Source organism: Equus przewalskii, chromosome 23, assembly GCF_037783145.1.
Source record: "Equus przewalskii isolate Varuska chromosome 23, EquPr2, whole genome shotgun sequence".
NCBI lineage: Eukaryota > Metazoa > Chordata > Mammalia > Perissodactyla > Equidae > Equus > Equus przewalskii.
This window is the reverse complement of record NC_091853.1, coordinates 11,049,966-11,068,329: the sequence shown is the minus strand read 5'-3', so window position 1 is coordinate 11,068,329 and position 18,364 is coordinate 11,049,966. Positions and strand designations below refer to the sequence as shown.

At 46.3% G+C, this 18,364-nt stretch overlaps 1 protein-coding gene across 6 annotated transcripts in view; it reads left to right on the top strand.

Annotated features, from left to right (window-relative positions):
- The window catches only part of ASTN1 (astrotactin 1), a 291,298-nt gene that overhangs the window by 247,008 nt on the left and 25,926 nt on the right, over positions 1-18,364 (top strand). For all 6 annotated transcript variants that reach the window (XM_070591356.1, XM_070591359.1, XM_070591357.1 and 3 more), the window contains 2 exons: positions 9,971-10,239; positions 16,201-16,334. In XM_070591356.1, coding sequence (XP_070447457.1) covers positions 9,971-10,239; positions 16,201-16,334 — 403 coding nt within the window. The remainder of the gene's footprint in view (positions 1-9,970; positions 10,240-16,200; positions 16,335-18,364) is intronic.

Sequence of the window (18,364 nt, the reverse complement as noted above, 5' to 3'; positions counted from 1 at the left end):
CATAGAGGGCAGGAGATGGAGTAGGTGGAGTAAGGGGTAAATGGGTCACAAAGAGCACGTCACTGAGCTGATGGCTCCGGCAAAGCTAAAGGGACTCATGGGCACCCCCTAGCTGAGAAATAGTGCTGCCTGGTAAATAGAGGGAAGCACCACTAATTCCGCTCGCTCCACAGATAGGGCCAGAAGCTCAGAGAGGCCCCCGTGGAGCCCTCCACATTAGCAGAGGCTGAGGCTGGTGCTGGGAGCCCCCTTTCCTCTGCATGCTCTCTGTTGTCTGTTTCTCTCCGTTAGTTTCCTCCCTCTATTTAGCCCTGGGCTAGTTTCCTGAGTTTTCTTGGCTCCTTCTTTCGAGGACCAGGAAAGGGGGGAGGCACCTGCTCTTGAGTGGTCTAGGGGTGCGCACTTGGCTTCTCAGCTCAGCCTCCCAGAAAAGAAAAACAAGACTGGAAAAAAAAAGCCTTAATCTCCAGAGAAGTGCCCAGGAGCCTCTTTCCCGGTAGCCTGCTGAGCACGCCCACTCCTTCACGTGGTCTCTCTGCTAATGGAGATTTGAAAATAGCAAATCCCGCAGGTGTTCCTCATTTTCACCTCTCTCTCAGCCTCGTCCTCTCCCCGCCTCCCTCCCTCCCTGCCACTCTGTCCGTGGTGAATCAGCAGGGATAATCCCATGCAGCTTTGCACATCCGGAAGGCTGTGACTCTGAATCTCTATGTCAGGTTTATTTTGATGTTGACAAGAAGCTGCACACAGCTGCGGCTCGGCCTCCGGACACTGATGGAGCCAGAAACTTCTTCCCTCTTCCTATTGCCTGTTGCCCATGGGATGGTCAGTCAGCTCCCAAGTGACCAGCAAATGAATTGTCTCTGGCTGTGGGTCAGGGGAGGGCTCACCTACCAATGTCACCATGTTAAAGGCTATGGACACTGCTGTGAGTTGAACAGGGCCCCCCAGATTCATGCCCACCTGGAATGTGACCTTGTTTGGAAATAGGCTCTTGCCCGTGTAATTAAGTAAAGATGAGATTATCCTGGACTTAGAGCGGGCCCTAAAGCCGATGACTGGTGTCTTTATAAGAGAAGGGAGAGAGAGCCTTGGACACAGACACAGAGAAGAAGCCCATCCAACAACCGAGGCCAAGATTGGAGTGAGGCAGCTCCAAGCCAAGAAACGCCAAGCAAGAGATGCTGGAGCCACCAGAAGCTAGAAGAGGCAAGGAAGGCTTCTTCCCTCGAGCCTTCAGAGGGAGCGTGGTCCTGCTGACACCTTGATTTTGCACTTGCAGCCTCCAGAACTGGAGGAATAAATTTTTGTTGTTTTAAGCCGCTCAGTCAGTGGTAATTTGCTATGGCAGCCCCAGGAAACAAGAGCGAGAGACTTGATAAGAACAAAAACCTTGGTGATCTGCCCAGAGTTGCATGAAAGGCATTTGGTGAAGAAAGAAATGTGACCATAAGAGGCAAATGAAAAAACAGAATCATGCAAATATTACCAAAGGTGGGTGTTAGACAGCACACACCAATTTATTACAGTTCAGCCAAGACAGAGGGAGGGCCTACAGAGTTCTGGGTGCTAGGCTCTAGGGTCAAACGGATGAGTAAGTCCCCACCCTGGAAGTGAGTGGGGCAGACAAGACCTAAAACCAAACTCAGTCTGATACAGTGTGGCACGTGTTCCTCTGGACATGGGCACAAATTACCAGTGGAATTACTTAGACTAGGAACGGCGGGAGCAGAGTGGCTCTCAGTAAGTATATAGGAAGGACAGACGGGCAGGAAGGAGAGAAGGAGAAAGGAAGGAAGAGAGAAGGAAAGACTTTTAAGGATGTGCGGGGAGGAGAATGACATCAGCCCAGCCTCCCAGATGGCTCACACCTGCGCACTTAGTAAGTGCTTTCAGATAAGCTCTCTGAGCTCCCGCAGGTCTCCAGGCCTGGCCTTTATGGCAAACCCTAATGAGGCTTTGGACTGCAGCCTGGAGGAGTTGCAGGCAATCAGAGATTAGGAAAAGCTAAAATCCCTTTGCTTCTTTCCATCCCTGTGCATTTGTTGAACGCTTACCAAGCGCGGGGCGTTGGGTGAGAGCCATGACAATCCAGCAAACATAAGGCAGCTTCTTGCCCGCTGGGGACTGACAGTCTAACTAATTAGAAGAGTTCATTTTTGAAGCACCAGCTTTAGGGCTTCCTAGTCATTCTTGCATTTTGTTTCTGTTCCTCTTGAGATGCATGGGCTGTGTAGAGAGAGATCGCCAGGCATCCTTTAAGGGGTGGTTGCATCACTGAGCTGTCTTCGTTTTTTCCTCTTTACAGTAAGTTTAAGATTAAAAAAGGGGTACAATCAGAGTCATGCCAGGCCAAGGCTATCTCTGTGTTTTTATTAATGCTTTGGTGGATGCTGCTGTCCTGCTGTTTCTTGGGCTTAACCTCTTGTTCCAAATGGAACATCACAATTATTGACCAGAAAGAGGCTGACAGAGGCTTCAGCAAATTTAGTCAATCTGTTATGAAATTAACTATTCTGATGCCAAAGCTGCCTAACAACTTTTGGCAGAGACGGAGCACTACACCTACACCAGAACTTCAATTGAACTTGAACCTAATCAGCCAGGAACTTCAACCAGGCTATTAGTTGTTTGCCAACACACCCACTAAGAGAGGGCAATCTTAAGAAAATGTGACCTTATGTTATTGATCAATTTTTAAAAAACCATCTGAAGGTATAGATACCATTTCACTTCTGTCTCCTACAGCTTCCAAATCTGCATAGTCATAATTGATGAGCAAAATCACCACCTGGGGGCCCCCTGGAGAAAGGTTTAATTCTCTTTGGTGGGCAATGCTTCATAAGGCAGGTGGAAAATTGGAAAACGGCATTTTTAGAGAAGAAAAATGTCAGCAAGGATTGGGGGGAAAGTAAGCATTTTCTGGGTAAGTGTCAATTAAACAAAAAATTCAATTTTCCAGACGACACCTTTTCTTGAACCTCCCAGTTAATGAAGCTTTGCTGAAATGCCTAGTGGGTATTTGACGGGCTAGTTATGACACTGAACCTCGCCACACCCAGAGATGCTGCTCATGCCTGTGACAAAGATTATCTGCTATTTCCAGAAACTTCCTGAAGAAATACCAAAGAACTAGATCCCAAGCGTACAGTAACTTTAATTTTAGAACAAAAAGTAAGGGATACATCCTGACAAAGGATTTTTTTTTTTAAATTCGGAGTTCATTTGTAGGGAGGAACAAGAATATAAACTCTTTGGAGTTGGGACTGTTTTTGAACATGCGAACCAGCATGTTTTCCTGTATTTAACCCTAAAAGAAAGATATGCTTCCTCTGAGCTAATGGGTACTGAGGAGTGTGTGTTGGAAATGTGGATGGTCTCCTGTGTGCAGGCTGAGATGGGGCAACGTAGAGAATCTGCAGAAGACGCAGGTTTTCATCTTTCGTTCATATGACCATCCTTGGGGTCCAGAATGTTTCTCTCTTTGCTGTCACAACCACTGCCTTTTTGGCTGGTGAAGTGGAGCACATGATGCTGAATCCCAGTATGATGCTCTCTCTCCTCTCCCAGAGCTCCTAGAACCCCCACATCGATGTCCCTTCCAACTGCTGCTTGGTCCCCATGGCCTCACAGGCCCAGGTACCAGTCATGTCCTTTCAACATTTTGTGACATTACTGGCTACAACTTTCTCACATTTTCTGGCCATAGGAAAACCACCATCTGCTCTTCAGCAGCACAGTTGGCTATTCCTTTTCTTAAGCTCCAATCTTGAAATCCCTAGGTAACAACCCAATGCACATTAATGACCTTTGAGATGCATATGTATGTTTTATAAAATTTACAAAATGTACTTTTGAAGTATTTCCTCAAATCTCTGCAACTAGTTTATCTCTGACCAATTCCCATTTGTACCTGAAAGAAGTGGAACTCACTCTGGATTGATGTCCCTCTTAGAAGAAAACTAGAAAATCTCAAAAGGACCCAGGACAGCAAAGCTAGAAATGAATTTAAACCCAGCCTGTGTAGTTAGTACCTGGAGAACACTTTGTATACAAGTCATGATAAATGATTTATTAACTCCACAAACATTTGCAGGCATTCAATAAATATTTGTTTAATAAATTGTTGAATGCATTAGTTACATTACATGTTAGGCACCGTGGATTATTATAGCAGAGAACAAGACGTAATTTCACCCCTGAAGGAGCCCACCATTTGATGGCATGACTGGTGGGCAGGGCAGGTAAGTAGACAGCCATTGTGAGAATAATTAATTTTAGAGAGTGCTCATTATGTCCCAAGCACTGTTCACCTCTGTTCATGGATTGACTCAGTTAATCTTTATCACAGACTTACTAACTCAGGTCAGTTATTATCTCCGTTTTATATGTGAGAAAGCCCAGGCACAGGGAGGTTAAGAAACTCACCCCAAATTACACAGCCAGCAAGTGGGAAGGTGAGAAATCAAACGCGGGCAGTCTGACTCAGACCTCACACTTTCAACTACCATGCCCTTGGGGCAGCAGAGGGCAAGCAGAGAAGTGGATGGTTTGGGGAGGTCAGAAGTGGAGACTTAAGAAGACTGGGCGATTGATTGGGAGAGTGGGAGAGAACCGACAACAAAGCCAGGATTTCTGGCTTGAGAAACTAGGAAATTGGTGCTGTTTGCTGGGCTAGGACCTACAAGAGGAGGAACAGGTTGCTGGGGAGGGCGTGGAGGAAGTGGCATCTGCAGTTTGGGACATGCTGACTTTGAGCTGCCTGTTGGACATTCAAGTGGATTCCCAGCAAGCATATTAAGCTCCTGCTAAACTTGTGGAAGAGATCCCGGCAAGAGATGTAGAGTTGGCTGTCATCAGAATAACGCTTTGTTCTTCCTACTTGATTACGTAAAACTTTAGTAAGGGGCTAGAGGCTGTTTTCAAATGCTTTTTGTTTGACTTGTGTTTAAAATTTAAATCTATGGTCATGACTTAACTATATTCACCCCTTTTCCCCTCCAAAAAATACATATATCCATGGATATATAGATGCAGATAGAAAGATAGAGATATGGATATCTACACCTGAACTAGAGAAAGGAGTTTCAAAGATGAAGACAGTGCCTGACCCCAGAGCTCTCATCATCTCATATAGAGGTGTAGAGAGAAGTGGCCAGTTTACACTCTATCCTCTTTTCCCTGATTATTAATCCATTGTATTGTATTTTGTTCAGGTCTCAGGGTGTGTCCCATGGCAGGTCTAGGAGTTCAGATTAAGACCATCCAGAGTGACCTGAACTTCTCTGTCTCTGTCCAAAAACATCCGGAAAGACTGATCTGAGCCTGGGCACACGGATGGAAATGTGAATTCAGATAACTCCAGGATGTCCCGTGTGAACAGGAATAGCCTGGGGTGGGGACGGGTGGGGATAGCACCTGGAATGCAGGGTGTCAGGGGCTTCAGGGCGCAGTTTGCTATGGCCGTGCTTCATTTGCCCCATGTCAAGCTTTCTTTCGTGTGGATCGTAAGCTGTCTCCGAAAGCCGGGATCTGATTAGTTTGCATTTGATTTCTTTGCTGCCTAATGAACTGCCTCTGTAATTCTAGCTGTGATGTCATTAGCATCTCATTGCCTTGGGCAACAACTCAGGAGAGAGATTCTTAAGCAGTCCAGAATCCTATAGGAATTGTACCAATTTACTTCCTGACAATGAATTCACCTTTATGGCCTGTCAGTTCCCACCAGCAGAGTAGAGCCTGCATGAGGATGGGATGGTCACCTTCATCACTCTCGTATGCTCCTGAGTCTAGGTGGGTGAGTATGTACATGCCTAAGGCCATGGGCACATCCACAGTGAGATTTTGAACATTGAGGATGCCAATATTCTCAAACCACCATATTCTATTGGGGAAATTCATCCACTGAGTGCTGTAGGATACAGATTTAGCCCAAAGCAAATGGCATTTATTTATAGCAAACTGTATTTGCAAAATGGTTTGCAGTTTTGAGATTGTTAACTACATTCCAGGTTGGCTGTTCTTCTACTTGTAAGAGCACTAAGTGTGCTGGCTGGACTCCAGAGCCTCCCCTGAGAGGAATGGGGTGAATTCTGCCAACAGGGGTGGGAAGGGGCCACACATGGGTATTCTTAATCAGAAGATACTTTTGTGAATTATAATCTTTTAAGACCTTAATTGTAGCTTCTTTCTTATGTCCAGAGACTGCGTACTTGTTGAAGTAGAATATTCATTTTATTAAGAGACAATGTAGCGTCTCAAGTTACTAGAGCATTTCTACCCAGGAGCTGCAGGGCAGAAGAGGGCAGAAGTACCAGTGCACTGTATTTGGAGTGGGCAGTGGAGGGGGAGCCACGGAACCATGAGGAGGTCAGGTGGGGTCTCCTCCCTGGGACTCGCCGCACCCAACCTCTCTGCCACCCACTTAACCCTGAGGAGGAGTTATAAGCAAGTCTCAAAGATCAGACTCTCCTGAAGCTTTTGGGATTTGGACCACTCTTCCGCTTGCCACAGACATGATGGCTATAGGTGCTCTCTTTGGGCACAGGGAGATTTATCGAGGCTTTCACCACCAGACTCCATCATTCTAAGGAGTATTTCCCAATTGTATCTTTAAGTGTGCATGGAAAATGCATTTCCTCTCTGAAAAATCTCCTCCTTGCACACATCTCTATTCTTTGCTGGAGCCTGAATAGATGGCTTTGGGGAGTTCGCTGCTCATTACTTCTGTGTAAATCCAGCTCCTCTCTAGACAGCTCCATCCTGCATGGCAAGGGGACCGGAGGGGCAGTTACTCCCGGCCTCTAGCAGGGCTCACTGTACATGGACCTGAATATTCAGGAGAAGGAAAATATGATTCTGAATTCAAATAAGAGTTTGGTGACCTCTCACCATCTTCTTCCGTAACCTCCTTCCCATGCCTCTCTTCTCCCTAACCTTGCACCCATCCAGGGCTGAAGGATATTGAGGGGAAAGAGCTGCCTCTTGGTTTTAATTGGGATAGCCAGAAGACAGCAATGAGGGGAGCAGCCCCTCAAATGTTTACAGCAATTACAAGCCTTCATGATGGAGCACTGGAGGGCAGGGAGGCTGTCATTCATCTCCAGGCAGTGTTTGGGCTTGCAGTGCCCTCTAGTGGCCTCATTTGTCTGTCGGAATAGTACATCCTAAGTAACGAACAGGCAGAGGGTATGTAGATAGGTGTGTATGCAGAGGGTGGGGAGTTCCTGGATATTTGGGGATTAAAGGTGAGAGAAAAGGAATTTGGTGGCATATTGTTTCCCCTGAGGTAACTTGTTCTCCCTGTGAAGGACAGTGAGGGGCATTTTTTAAAATTTTCCCTTGTGAGTTTTATTTGCCCTTCATTGTCTTGTGTCTCTCACAGTTACTTTACATGTCTCTATTATTCTCCTTAGGATAAATTTTATGGAATTGTTTTACTCATTAATATTTTCTTATTCCATTGAAAAAAACCTGTGCCACCACAAATTTTTTTAAGTCTCCAGGCATTACTTTTCCGTAAATTTATTTTCTCTGGTGCCTGCGTGGCCACACAGGATTGATCACACCTTCTTCCATCTCACAGAAGTCATTTTAGACTTGATGTCACCATCTAGTGGTCATTTTGTGGAAACGCTTTGCCCAGCCTCAGTCGAATACATTCTCCCCCAGGAGGGCTCTGGGTCGACCATGCATCTGATTGTAAGGGGCCTGAGGGCCGCCAAGAGACCCTCAAGCTCTCAGGCAAGGCTTGCACAGCAGAATTTTAAAAACCTTATCTTGAAAAGAAGCACTGCATCTCTACTGTTTTTTGTTTTTGTTTTTGTTTTGGAATTTTATTCACTTTCCCAATGAATGAAGGCCTGTTTTTCAAGAAGTCACATTAAGGATCCAAAGGCCTCACCCCACCCCCAGTTTATCCCTGCCCAGTCCGCATAGCCGGTTGAAGAAGATTGGAGGCCTGGCCAGGGGCTGGGTGAGGAGGGTCCTGCCAGATCATGGCCACTTCCCAAACACTCCCAGCCATGAGTTGCATAAGCTAAATGTCAATCAAGAGTCACATGTCCGGGGGCCGCCTTGTGGTGCAGCAGTTAAGTTCGCACGTTCTGCTTCTCTGTGGCCCAGGGTTCGCCGTTTCGGATCCCAGATGCGGACATGGCACTGCTTGGCAAAAAGCCATGCTGTGGTAGACGTCCCATGTATAAAGTAGAGGAAGATGGGCATGGAGGTTAGCTCAGGGCCAGTCTTCCTCAGCAAAAAGAGGAAGATTGGCAGTAGTTAGCTCAGGGCTAATCTTCCTCAAAAAAAAAAAAAAAAATTACATGTGGCTTCGAGCAACATGGGGGCTAGCTCGTGGGGGCTTCTGGGCCTCCTATTTGATGACATCATTGTTGGTTTTGGCGTGTGCAGTTATGCAGTTCTCTTATAGCCTAGGAAGGGCTTGAGCTCAACTCTGGGTCTGTTATTAAACAAGATGCAAATGTGAAATGAAGTATAGCGCATATTGATGGTCACTGAGTGAATCCTTTGCCTTAGTGCACAAGAGGAGCCCCATGTCAATGGAGCTTCTGGTTACAAGCGCCTCATCTGCATGATGATGATGCTCATCTGGGAAACAGCAGGGCTGAAATGCCTCCTGACATTCCACATGGGCTCCTATTACATGGCAAACAAGAGGGAGGAAAGCAGAGCTCCCTGGACCCCAAAAGAGAGAACTCCATTATGAAGTCGATGAGTTACATCTCACAAGCACCTTCTGGAACCACTGTGCAAATCCTTCCAACCAGTTCCCCTAAAGATCCACCCCATCAAGCATAGCATTCTGGATGGGTCTGAGAGGACCAGAGTGAACATTCTGTGTCTGGCCATTGTTTCCAAAAGCGCAGGGGTCTCCCTGAAATTGTTTCATGTTCCAGATGACGGCTGTGCCACGAAGGGTCAGGGATCTCTTAAGTAGCCCAGGGCTTTTTGTCAGCAGACTCTACTTCCATCTTGCTTTAGAAATCATAAGTTAAATGGAAAACCATGAAGTCTTGGAAGAGAAATATCAAGCAGGGCCTTCTCCCATAGGGAACAGAGTATTATTTGCTAGTAGGCATTTCCTATGTTTGTCGCCAAAAATAAACCAAGAATTTCCCTGTCTTTTACTTCTCAGTCAAGGGTGATATGAACCTGTCTCTGAGGTTTCGGAGGGCAATCTCTTTGAAAAAGCCAAAGTATGCTCCCCATCTTTGATACATTGATTAATAATGAGGCAGAGAAGTCCTCTTCTTCTATGATTTACAGGTTCAGGAATCAGACAGAATTGGATTCAGATCCCAGCTCTCACAATATCCTAGTTGTGCGATCTTGAGGCTGTTGGCCTCACGTTCCCCATCTGTAAAATGGGTGTAATGATAGAACTCCATGCAGAGAGCCGTTATCAGGGTTAAAGAGGTCTTGAGCAGCTCCCACTTTCATAGCACAGGCTCAATAAATCCTACCGATAGTTATGATTAAAACTATTATGATGAATCGGTGACGTGCGCTAGCCACTGTGTTACGTGCTCTAAAAACATTGTGCCGTTTATTCATTACACAATGCTAGAGGTAGGTACTATTAATAGCTCTGTTTTATGGATGAAGAAACAAATCCTAGACTAAGCCCCGCCATTATTGTTTGTATTATTGGTGACAGTCATAAATCCTGCACACATACTGCAGAAGCATCCCTCTGAGAGGAGCAGTGGAGCTGACGAGTCTCAGCAAGGAAACAACCTGGTCTCACATTGGGAGGGGCCACTCCCAACTCTGTGGGTCACTGAGAGGAGGGGTTCCCCAGATTAAGTGGGACGACAGAATCACATTCTTACCCCCTCAGTGACATTGCCGACCCCTCAAGGATTTGACTCCAGCACTCAGGGGCCACGAGGTCGTGCAAGTCCTTGCTCTTTCACCTTCCTCACTGTTCCTTTTCATTTTGTGTCGGCAGGCAACTCCCCATCTGATGAGTCGGAGGAGCGGGAAAGAGACCCCAAGGTACTGACGTTCCCAGAATACATCGCCAGCCTGTCAGAGTCTGGCACCAAGCGCATGGCAGCTGGAGTCCGCATGGAGTGCCAGAGCAAGGGACGATGCCCCTCGTCCTGCCCTCTGTGTCATGTGACGTCCAGCCCTGACACCCCGGCCGAGCCAGTTCTGCTGGAGGTGACCAGAGCAGCCCCTATCTATGAACTGGTGACCAACAACCAGACCCAGAGGGTAAGAGGCCTGGGACTTTTGGCTCAGAGAGGCATCACCAACTACAGAGGGCCCTCCAGATGGCCTGACGAGGTGACAGGGTGCAGTTGAGCTCCATGCTAGAATATGGATAGTGAGACTTTTTGTTTAGGTAATCCAGGCACCTAATTTGCTTAGATTTGCATGTTTGCATATTAAATCAAATCAGTGTATCCACAGCATCCATGGTAATGACTCAGGAGTCACAGCTCAGATTTGTATAGGTCTTTGAGCAACAAGGGCTGGAAAGCAGAAGGTAGATAGGGCGGCATAGCAGTTGTAGTCACCAAAGTCATTGTTCAGAAAGCCTTGGGGGACAGTCACGGGAGGAGGCTCAGCTCTGCCTCCCCTTTATTGGCATGGGAGGTAGACCAGCTCCCCTAAGTGGTCCAAGCCTGGGACCAGCTTCAGCTAGACTGGAAGGAGCATGTCAGGCACATATCCCAAAGGGATCTGGAGGGGGTTGGTTTCCCACCCATCACTCTGACTCTAAGAACAAAACGCCAGTCCATGCAGATCTTTCTGCCTTATATTATGCAGCTAAGCTATGACATTTCCCAAGCACCCTCCCTTTCCCTCTGCTGCTCCCTTTCCAAAGGTGCTGGGAGAAAATGAATTGACCCCAAAGGATAAGCTGGAGAAATGTGGCAGAGACAGGGTCTTGGTGCATTCCTTGCTCTCCGATCTGCTCAAGGACATAAAGAATAGAGTGGATCAAAACACACACAACAACAATGACAAAAATAAAAAGATGAAGCTCAGAGTGTGGGACTTCTGAGACTATAAGCAAAGGCGACCTTGGGGAACAAGACGTAGTCACAGCAGTGAGCCACTTACCTGCCTGAGAGGTGTGCCCATCCAGGTGGGGTGATAATTGCTTTCTCTTTCCTCCTTTAAGGGACACCTGGTGTGTCACAGTTTGTTTCATAGGTGATGCTCAAACCAACGGGAGGGATTTTGCATGTGTGTGTGTTTCTCTCGCCTATCTGCCTCTGCCACAGATATTTCATTGAGTATTTGAAAATAAGGTTTTTCACAGGAACAAATTCCTCTTCAATCTGATAGAAGTGACTATAGGAAGTGGAGCGGGAGAGGAGAGACAACTGGAGGGGGCTTGGAAGGATGAAGAGAAGGAGGGGCTTGTGTTACCATGGAGACCCGAAGCTGCAGTGGCTTTAATCCAGTGCCCAGCCCTCCCCTTACCTGCCACTTTCTCTTCTATGAACACCCAAGGCTGCTGCAGCTGGTACCCCGAGCTTCTGTGCACTTGCCTAGGAAGTGCAGCGTCAGGGAGCTCTCTCACAGAACCATCCTATGGGACAGGACATGCAAAGCTGCAGGACAGAGAAGAGCTTGGCAGGAGAGGAGGGCAAGGAGTCCCTGCTTCTTGCAGGGGCATCACGAGCCAAATGAGGAAGCTGAAGGAAGTTTTGTCTTTAGCAACCCCCTTTCTGGATCCTCTGCCTGCCAAACCTTGGCCTTCCCTGTCTCCCTGCACTGATCTTAAGAGAGAGGTTGGGAGATATCTTCCATCTGGCCATCTTTTGAACACTTGAATTTCTAAACACATAGACAAGGTGGCCCAAGCTGGAGTTCAGTGCCATCGTATGTTTCTTCCCTTTCTTCTTCCTTAGACATATTCTGTCTTTGCTATTCTCTCTGCTCCTCTGCTTTTCCTTCTAATTTTTCCCTTTTCTCCAAAGAATGGAGATGAGTGAAAAGGAAAGGAGAAGTGGAAGCGTGCTAAGTCATGGCATTGGTAACTCAGTGTGTGTTCTTATCTCTACCTCTCTGGTATATCTTTGGGTGAATTTTCTAACCTCCCTTGGCCTCACTGTCCTCCTTCTGTTGGACTAGATAATCTCTGACACCATATTTCAGTCTCTCTGTGATTGCAATCCAGAAACAGGTAGGTCAAACCATATAACCAACCAGGTGTCTCAAACCCAGCACAGTTGCACTCATCATCTTCCACCCCAAACCACACCTATTGTGCTTCCATCCCAGTGAATGGCATTATTTTCTACCAAGTTGCCCAAACTGGAGACCAGGTATGCTTCCTACACTTTCCTTGTCATTCTCTAACATCTATTCCATCACCAAGAATGAAAAATAACTCGAATCCATCCTCTTTTTATCATACCCCCTGTCACAGCCTGACTAGTTCAGTCATCCATTGTACCACCAGGCCACCATCTTCTTATCATAGTGGCCTCCTTACTGGTTTCCCTGTTAGACCAGTCGGAGTCATCTGTCCAATATGGGCTTCTGATCATATTGCAGCAAGTTAATTCAATGGTTTTGCAGACTCTGTTGAATACAATCTGAAGTCATTAGCACATCATTACAAGCACAGTTCATTATCCAATTTTGTCTTCACTTGGTTAAATTGTACCCACTCTATATTTATACTCTGTCCTGCAAAATTTAACTCCTTGTACTTACTTAAACACAACACATTTTCTCTCGTGCTTCTGGCCCTTTAGACTTGAGACTCTCTCTCCCAGGAATGCCCTCTCCCACATTCCTGACACTGGCAAAGTCCTACTATTACTTCCAAGTTTCAACTCAAATGTCACCAGCTGTTGAAAGCCCTCCCTTACTCTCCCATGCCGACCCAGAGTCCCTTCACATAGCTCTCATTGTATATGTACATACATCTTTTAAAGCACGCATCACCTACTATCATCGTTGTTTACTCTCCTCTAGACTATGAGAAATGCCTTTTCTTCTATGGAATTCCAGGGCCTAGCAATAGTTGACACATAGTTGGCACTCTGCTGAATAAATGAATGAATGATGAATGGGTGGAGAAATGAACGTATAGATGAACTTGGCTTGAAAGTTCAGTTGCTCTCCTTAGAGAAAAATAATAACAAAAATGGGAAAGGCCTATTTCTTTTTGGAATCAGGATTGAATCTAATAATAATTAGATTGTAATTAACATGTAACACCTGGCACATTGTAGGTACTAAGGAAAATGTAACTTTCATTTCTCTTCCATTCCCAAAAGGGTTCCTTCTTGATTTCTCTCTTCTACCTTCATCCTCCCTTCTACAGTTACCTGTAGCCCAGGATTCAGAGAGTAGGAACTCTCATGGAATGGTGTGGATCCAAGATGGAAAGTTAAAGCTTTTGAAGAAATGGCATTTAAATGTTGGTCATCAGAAGTGTTGGTTCTTGCTCCTTTGGATTGAAAATCTGACTACATTGCTCTCCTGTTTAAAACATTTTAATGGGTTACGATTGGTCTTAGACTGTGACACACAGCCCCCTTACCATGGCCTCCACAGCCCTCCGTCATCAGCCCTGCCTCCCTCCACTTGTTGAGCATCTCTTTGCCGCCACTGCCTCTTACAGCCAGATGAGCCTTTTCTCAGTTGATTTTAGAACCAAGTTTCATCCAGGCTGAACACTTCCCCAGCTGTTGTGACCAGATGACTCTTGATCTGTCCCTCTGAGCGCAGATAAAAACTCACATCCTCGTGGAGCCCTTCCCAAACTCCTCTGTGAGATTGTCCCTACCCCTTTTCCATCCTGCCACCATTTTACTCTTTTCCTTTGGAGCCCCTACCACAGTTGTGGTTATTTGGTTATTTATGTAACTTTTGTTTGTTTGTTTGTTCATTATTTGGCTGTAAGCTTTATGTGGGCGGGGGCCGTATAGGTCTTATGCACCGTTGTACCCTTAACACTCAGCACAAGAAATGGTCCCTTGGAGGTACTTAGCCGTTTGTTGATTGAAGACTCTAAGGCAGCAACCGCAATTCCTTTTTATCCCACCTATCTCAAAGGAAGTCTGTTTTCCTGGTTTAAAAAAACACACTTTTTAATTTGAATTAGGTTCAGTCAGGCAAAGCTTAAAGTGAGCACCTGGTGTGTACCAGGCTTCACGCTGGGAGCTGGCGGATACAGCGTTAATTGAGAGAGCTTGATGCAAAGAGCCTGAGAGGTCGAATCCATCCCATGGGGCTCAGGTTCTGACGCTGCCCCACTCACTAGGCTGTGACCCTGAGCAAGTCACCTAATCTCTTTGACTCTAGATGTCCTCTACTGTAAGTCACAATACTGCTTATCATGGAGCCCAAACGAAAGTGTTAGCACCTAAAAGGGCCTTGTCAATTCTGCGACTCTGCTCAAATCCCAGCGGTAACCAAGAATTGGTCTCTGTTCCCTAGAGGCTCCCAGTCTGAGGAGGGGGCCAGTATGGACCCTTATTTCAACGATTCCAACTGAGATGGCCTGTGTTGAGCTCTGGAAGAATGGAACATAAGCTACCGGCTTTGGGCTCGGACATTTTGATTTTTGCAGAGTTATCTCCTTTTTTTTTTTCTTGTTCTCTTCTTTTTTTTCTTTTTTGTTTTTTCTTTCCCTTCCTTCCTTTCACCCTCCTTTCCTCCTTTCTTTCTTTCCTGCTTTTAATTTTTTGGCCTAAAGTTTTCCAGGATAGCTGTTTCATTTCTCTAATTTAGCAATTCTGTGTGGGGGTGGTGAGAGCAGGACAGAGAAGAGCATCACAGGAGAAGCAGAGGCTGCAGATGTCGAGTTGCCCCAGAGTGAAATCTCTGACCTTGGCCAGCTTGGACAGCCATGTGCCCTGCGGCCAGTCTCACCCTCTCCCCCATCTTGGGCTCGCCCCCCTTGAGGCAGCGGGGCCCCAAGGCAAGGTCGGTGCCTGTCAGGATCTACTTCGTCAGCAGGGAATTGCCCCTATCACAAGTTCTCTTCCCTCACTGGTCTAATTTTACTCTTTTGTCCTTTTATTTAATAGTGAATTTCTGCTGTGAAATTGTATATGAAGAATTGTTCTAGGCTTTGTGGCATTCACAGGCTTCCACATAAGACCCAACCCTGTCATTCAAAGACAATAATAACTGCTGGCATTTACCAATGATTCATGTGTACTATTTATGTGTGACTAATGTGTGCACGGCATAGTCCCTATGCTGTCCCTTTGGCATATGATATATATTATTTCATTTAATTGCCACACCAACTCTGTGAGGAAAGTGCTATTTTTCCCCCCATTTTACCACTGGGGACACTGAGTGTATGTAATTTGCTCAAGGTCACACAACAGTGATAGGTGGAGCTGGAGTTCTCACGGGGCAGACTGCTCCAGAGCGCAGTTCTGAGCCTGTTTGCCACGTTGCTTCCACCTTCTACTGGGAAAGAGAGGCCTACTGCATAATTACAGCCCAAGAAGAACTGCAAAGATATTGTAAGTGAGAGGAGATACCGGGGCAGGGTGAAGATAAGGATGCACAGAGAGCCATTTGAGAAAGGGCTCCATGCCTCTGGGCAGAGAGAACAGTGGTCAGGGCAGGCCCCCTGAGTGTATGGGAAAGAGGTCATTCTTGCTGGAAGCTGAAGTGAGAATGATAGAACAGAATAGGAGGGACATGGGAGGTGGAGGAAGACTTGCTTCCAAGGTAATGACCTTGATCACAGGGATGCACTGTTGTACTAATGAGAGGGAGGCGCCTTTGAGGTCCTATGAGGTCTAGGCTTCCCAGAAACGATCTCCTGGGATAGGAATTTTAGATCAAAATATACTGAAGTGGGGGCTTGCCCAGTGGTGTAGCGGTTAAGTTTGCGCAGTCCCCTTTGGTGGCCCAGAGCTCGCTGGTTCAGATCCCAGGTGCAGACCTACACACCACTTATCAAGCCGCACTGTGGCAGCATCCCACATATACAATAGGGGAAGATGGGCACAGATTTTAGCTCAGGGCCAATCCTCCTTAGCAAAAAGAGGAGGATTGGTGATGGATGTTAACTCAGGGCTAATCTTCCTCAAACAAATAAAAAATAGTGGAGTGGCGCTACAGCCTACTGGCTGGAAGTTATTGAGGGCCAAGCAGAGCCTTGATGCTCTGTCTCTTGATTCTGGTGACCCAGCCCTGCTCTCTGACACTCACTCTTTTCTCTGCCCTCTCTTGAAGCTCTTGCAGGAGGCCACCATGAGCTCTCTGTGGTGCTCAGGGACTGGAGATGTCATCGAGGACTGGTGTCGATGTGACTCCACTGCTTTTGGAGCTGATGGACTCCCCACCTGTGCGCCTCTCCCACAACCTGTGTACGATTCCCCTTCTCTGCCTCTCTCTTGCACGCATGCCTCACTATTATTCTGCGAATGTCTACTATTTGCAAAGCAATAGACTGGGTCTTGGGGAACAGAAAGAAAAACATGATACATGAAAGCTGACTTCAGGGAGCTTTCAATCTTCTTGGCACTTGAATTTCTCCTCGAAGGTGGAGAAAGTAGCACAGCATGGCTAGAATATAAGAGGGTAAAAGTGCTGCCTTAGTGGAGGACGTTAGAGATCTATAATGAGACCCTAGCTAGGCCTACACACACTTGCTGGCTGTCAGGCACTGTGTGGAGCAGCTAGGTACTGTTTTCACCCCTCCCCTCCCCATTTAAAAGACAAGGGCATGGATTCAGATGGACTGAATAATTTTTCCAAGGTCATAGAGCACGAAGCAGAGCAATGGCTAAGAAGCCATCATCTTAGCCATCATAGTGTGGCGAGAATACAACTGAGAGATGACTGTGGGTAGAACCAACAGGGCTCAGTGACTGATTGACAGTAGGGGTGAGAAGGAAGGAGAAGTTGACAATAGACTTAAGACTTATGATTTGGGTAGCTGGGAAGATGAATAGACCACAGCTGAAAAAAGAAGCGTCAAAGGATAAACAGGTTTAAGGAAGAGGCTGGTTGTGTGTGGACCTGCCTTGGAGTTGTAGTGGGGCAGCCCTATAGAGATGTTCAGTGGTCAGAGGGAAGGATGGTCTGGAGGTCGGTAAAAAAGCACATTAGAGATAAGAAGATTTAAATCAACCCCAAAGAAATAAGAAATGAAGCCACAGCTATGAGAAAGGATGCTCCCGAATAAGTATCACTGGGAAGAGCAGAGAGTCAGAGATGAGCATTAGGGGGTATCTGCATTTGAGGGGTGAACAGAGGACAAGTGCTGCAAAGGTGGCTGAGGATAAATGTGTCCACTTTCCTTCCTCCCCGGGGAAGGCTGAACAGAACTGGCCGAGCTCATGTAAATCCTCAGGCTAGGGCCTGAGGCAGGAACACATTTTAGCCTCTAATATGGCATCTGCCATGAGAGTGAAGCACAGAAATATCATGTCTACAGAAGAGTGCTGGTAGGATGGGCTGGCAAGGCAAAGAAGGCCCGAAGTAAGGATCAGGACCCACGGTAACTGGAGGGCTGAGCAAGCAGGAGCAAGATGGCAGCAGGAAACCAGCAAGGGAGAGGCTGGTCTCAGTGAACACTGCCCTCTGGCCTGTTACATGGAAGTGCGAGTGGGCATTAAAGGGCCAGGATTGAGCAGGAAGAAAACTGAGAAAGAGGAGAACACAATAGCAGAATATCATTATAAGCCAAGGTCTTCTCTTGTCTACAAGCCTTCTCTCTGTGGGTAGTTTTAGATATACCAGCCATTGGCTTCTTGCTCTTTACAGCCATGGCTTGGACCTCTTGAGTCAAAAGAGAATCAAGCTCATTATTAGTAAAAGTCTTTTCTTTTGGTAGAAAGGGAGCCAGTAGAAGAAGGTGGTGCTTCTCAACTGATTCATCAACTAACAAAGCTGCCTTTGACACATAACACTGAAGCCACCAAACAGTTATCATCAGGTGGACACAAGATCCAGCCGTTAGTGTCCTAGGGCTGATTTCATTTCTAAACCTGCATTTGCTAAATGTCAGAGCTAAAGAGCAAATTGGGCTACATTTCCATAAACAGGAACATCTATTAAGGACTTCACTTTCCTTGTCAAATCTAATCACTTCTATCAGTGGCACACCTTAGATTTTGAATTTTTATGGGTAGTTGGAAATAGAAATGCACTCTAGTTTTATACAAGTCTATGTAAATCATACACATTTATTTCATAGTAGAGGCCTTAGTCCGTATTTTCACAGGATCTGAGTTCTCAGAAAGGTTTAGTTATTTACTTAAGCTTCCTACTGCTTTTTCTTCAAAATAGCATTCTGCATATGACTCTAATTAATGAATTTGTCAATATCCGCACTGTTTTGGGTCTATTCCATCTTTAATGTCATATGCAAACTATGCACTCCTTCATAGTA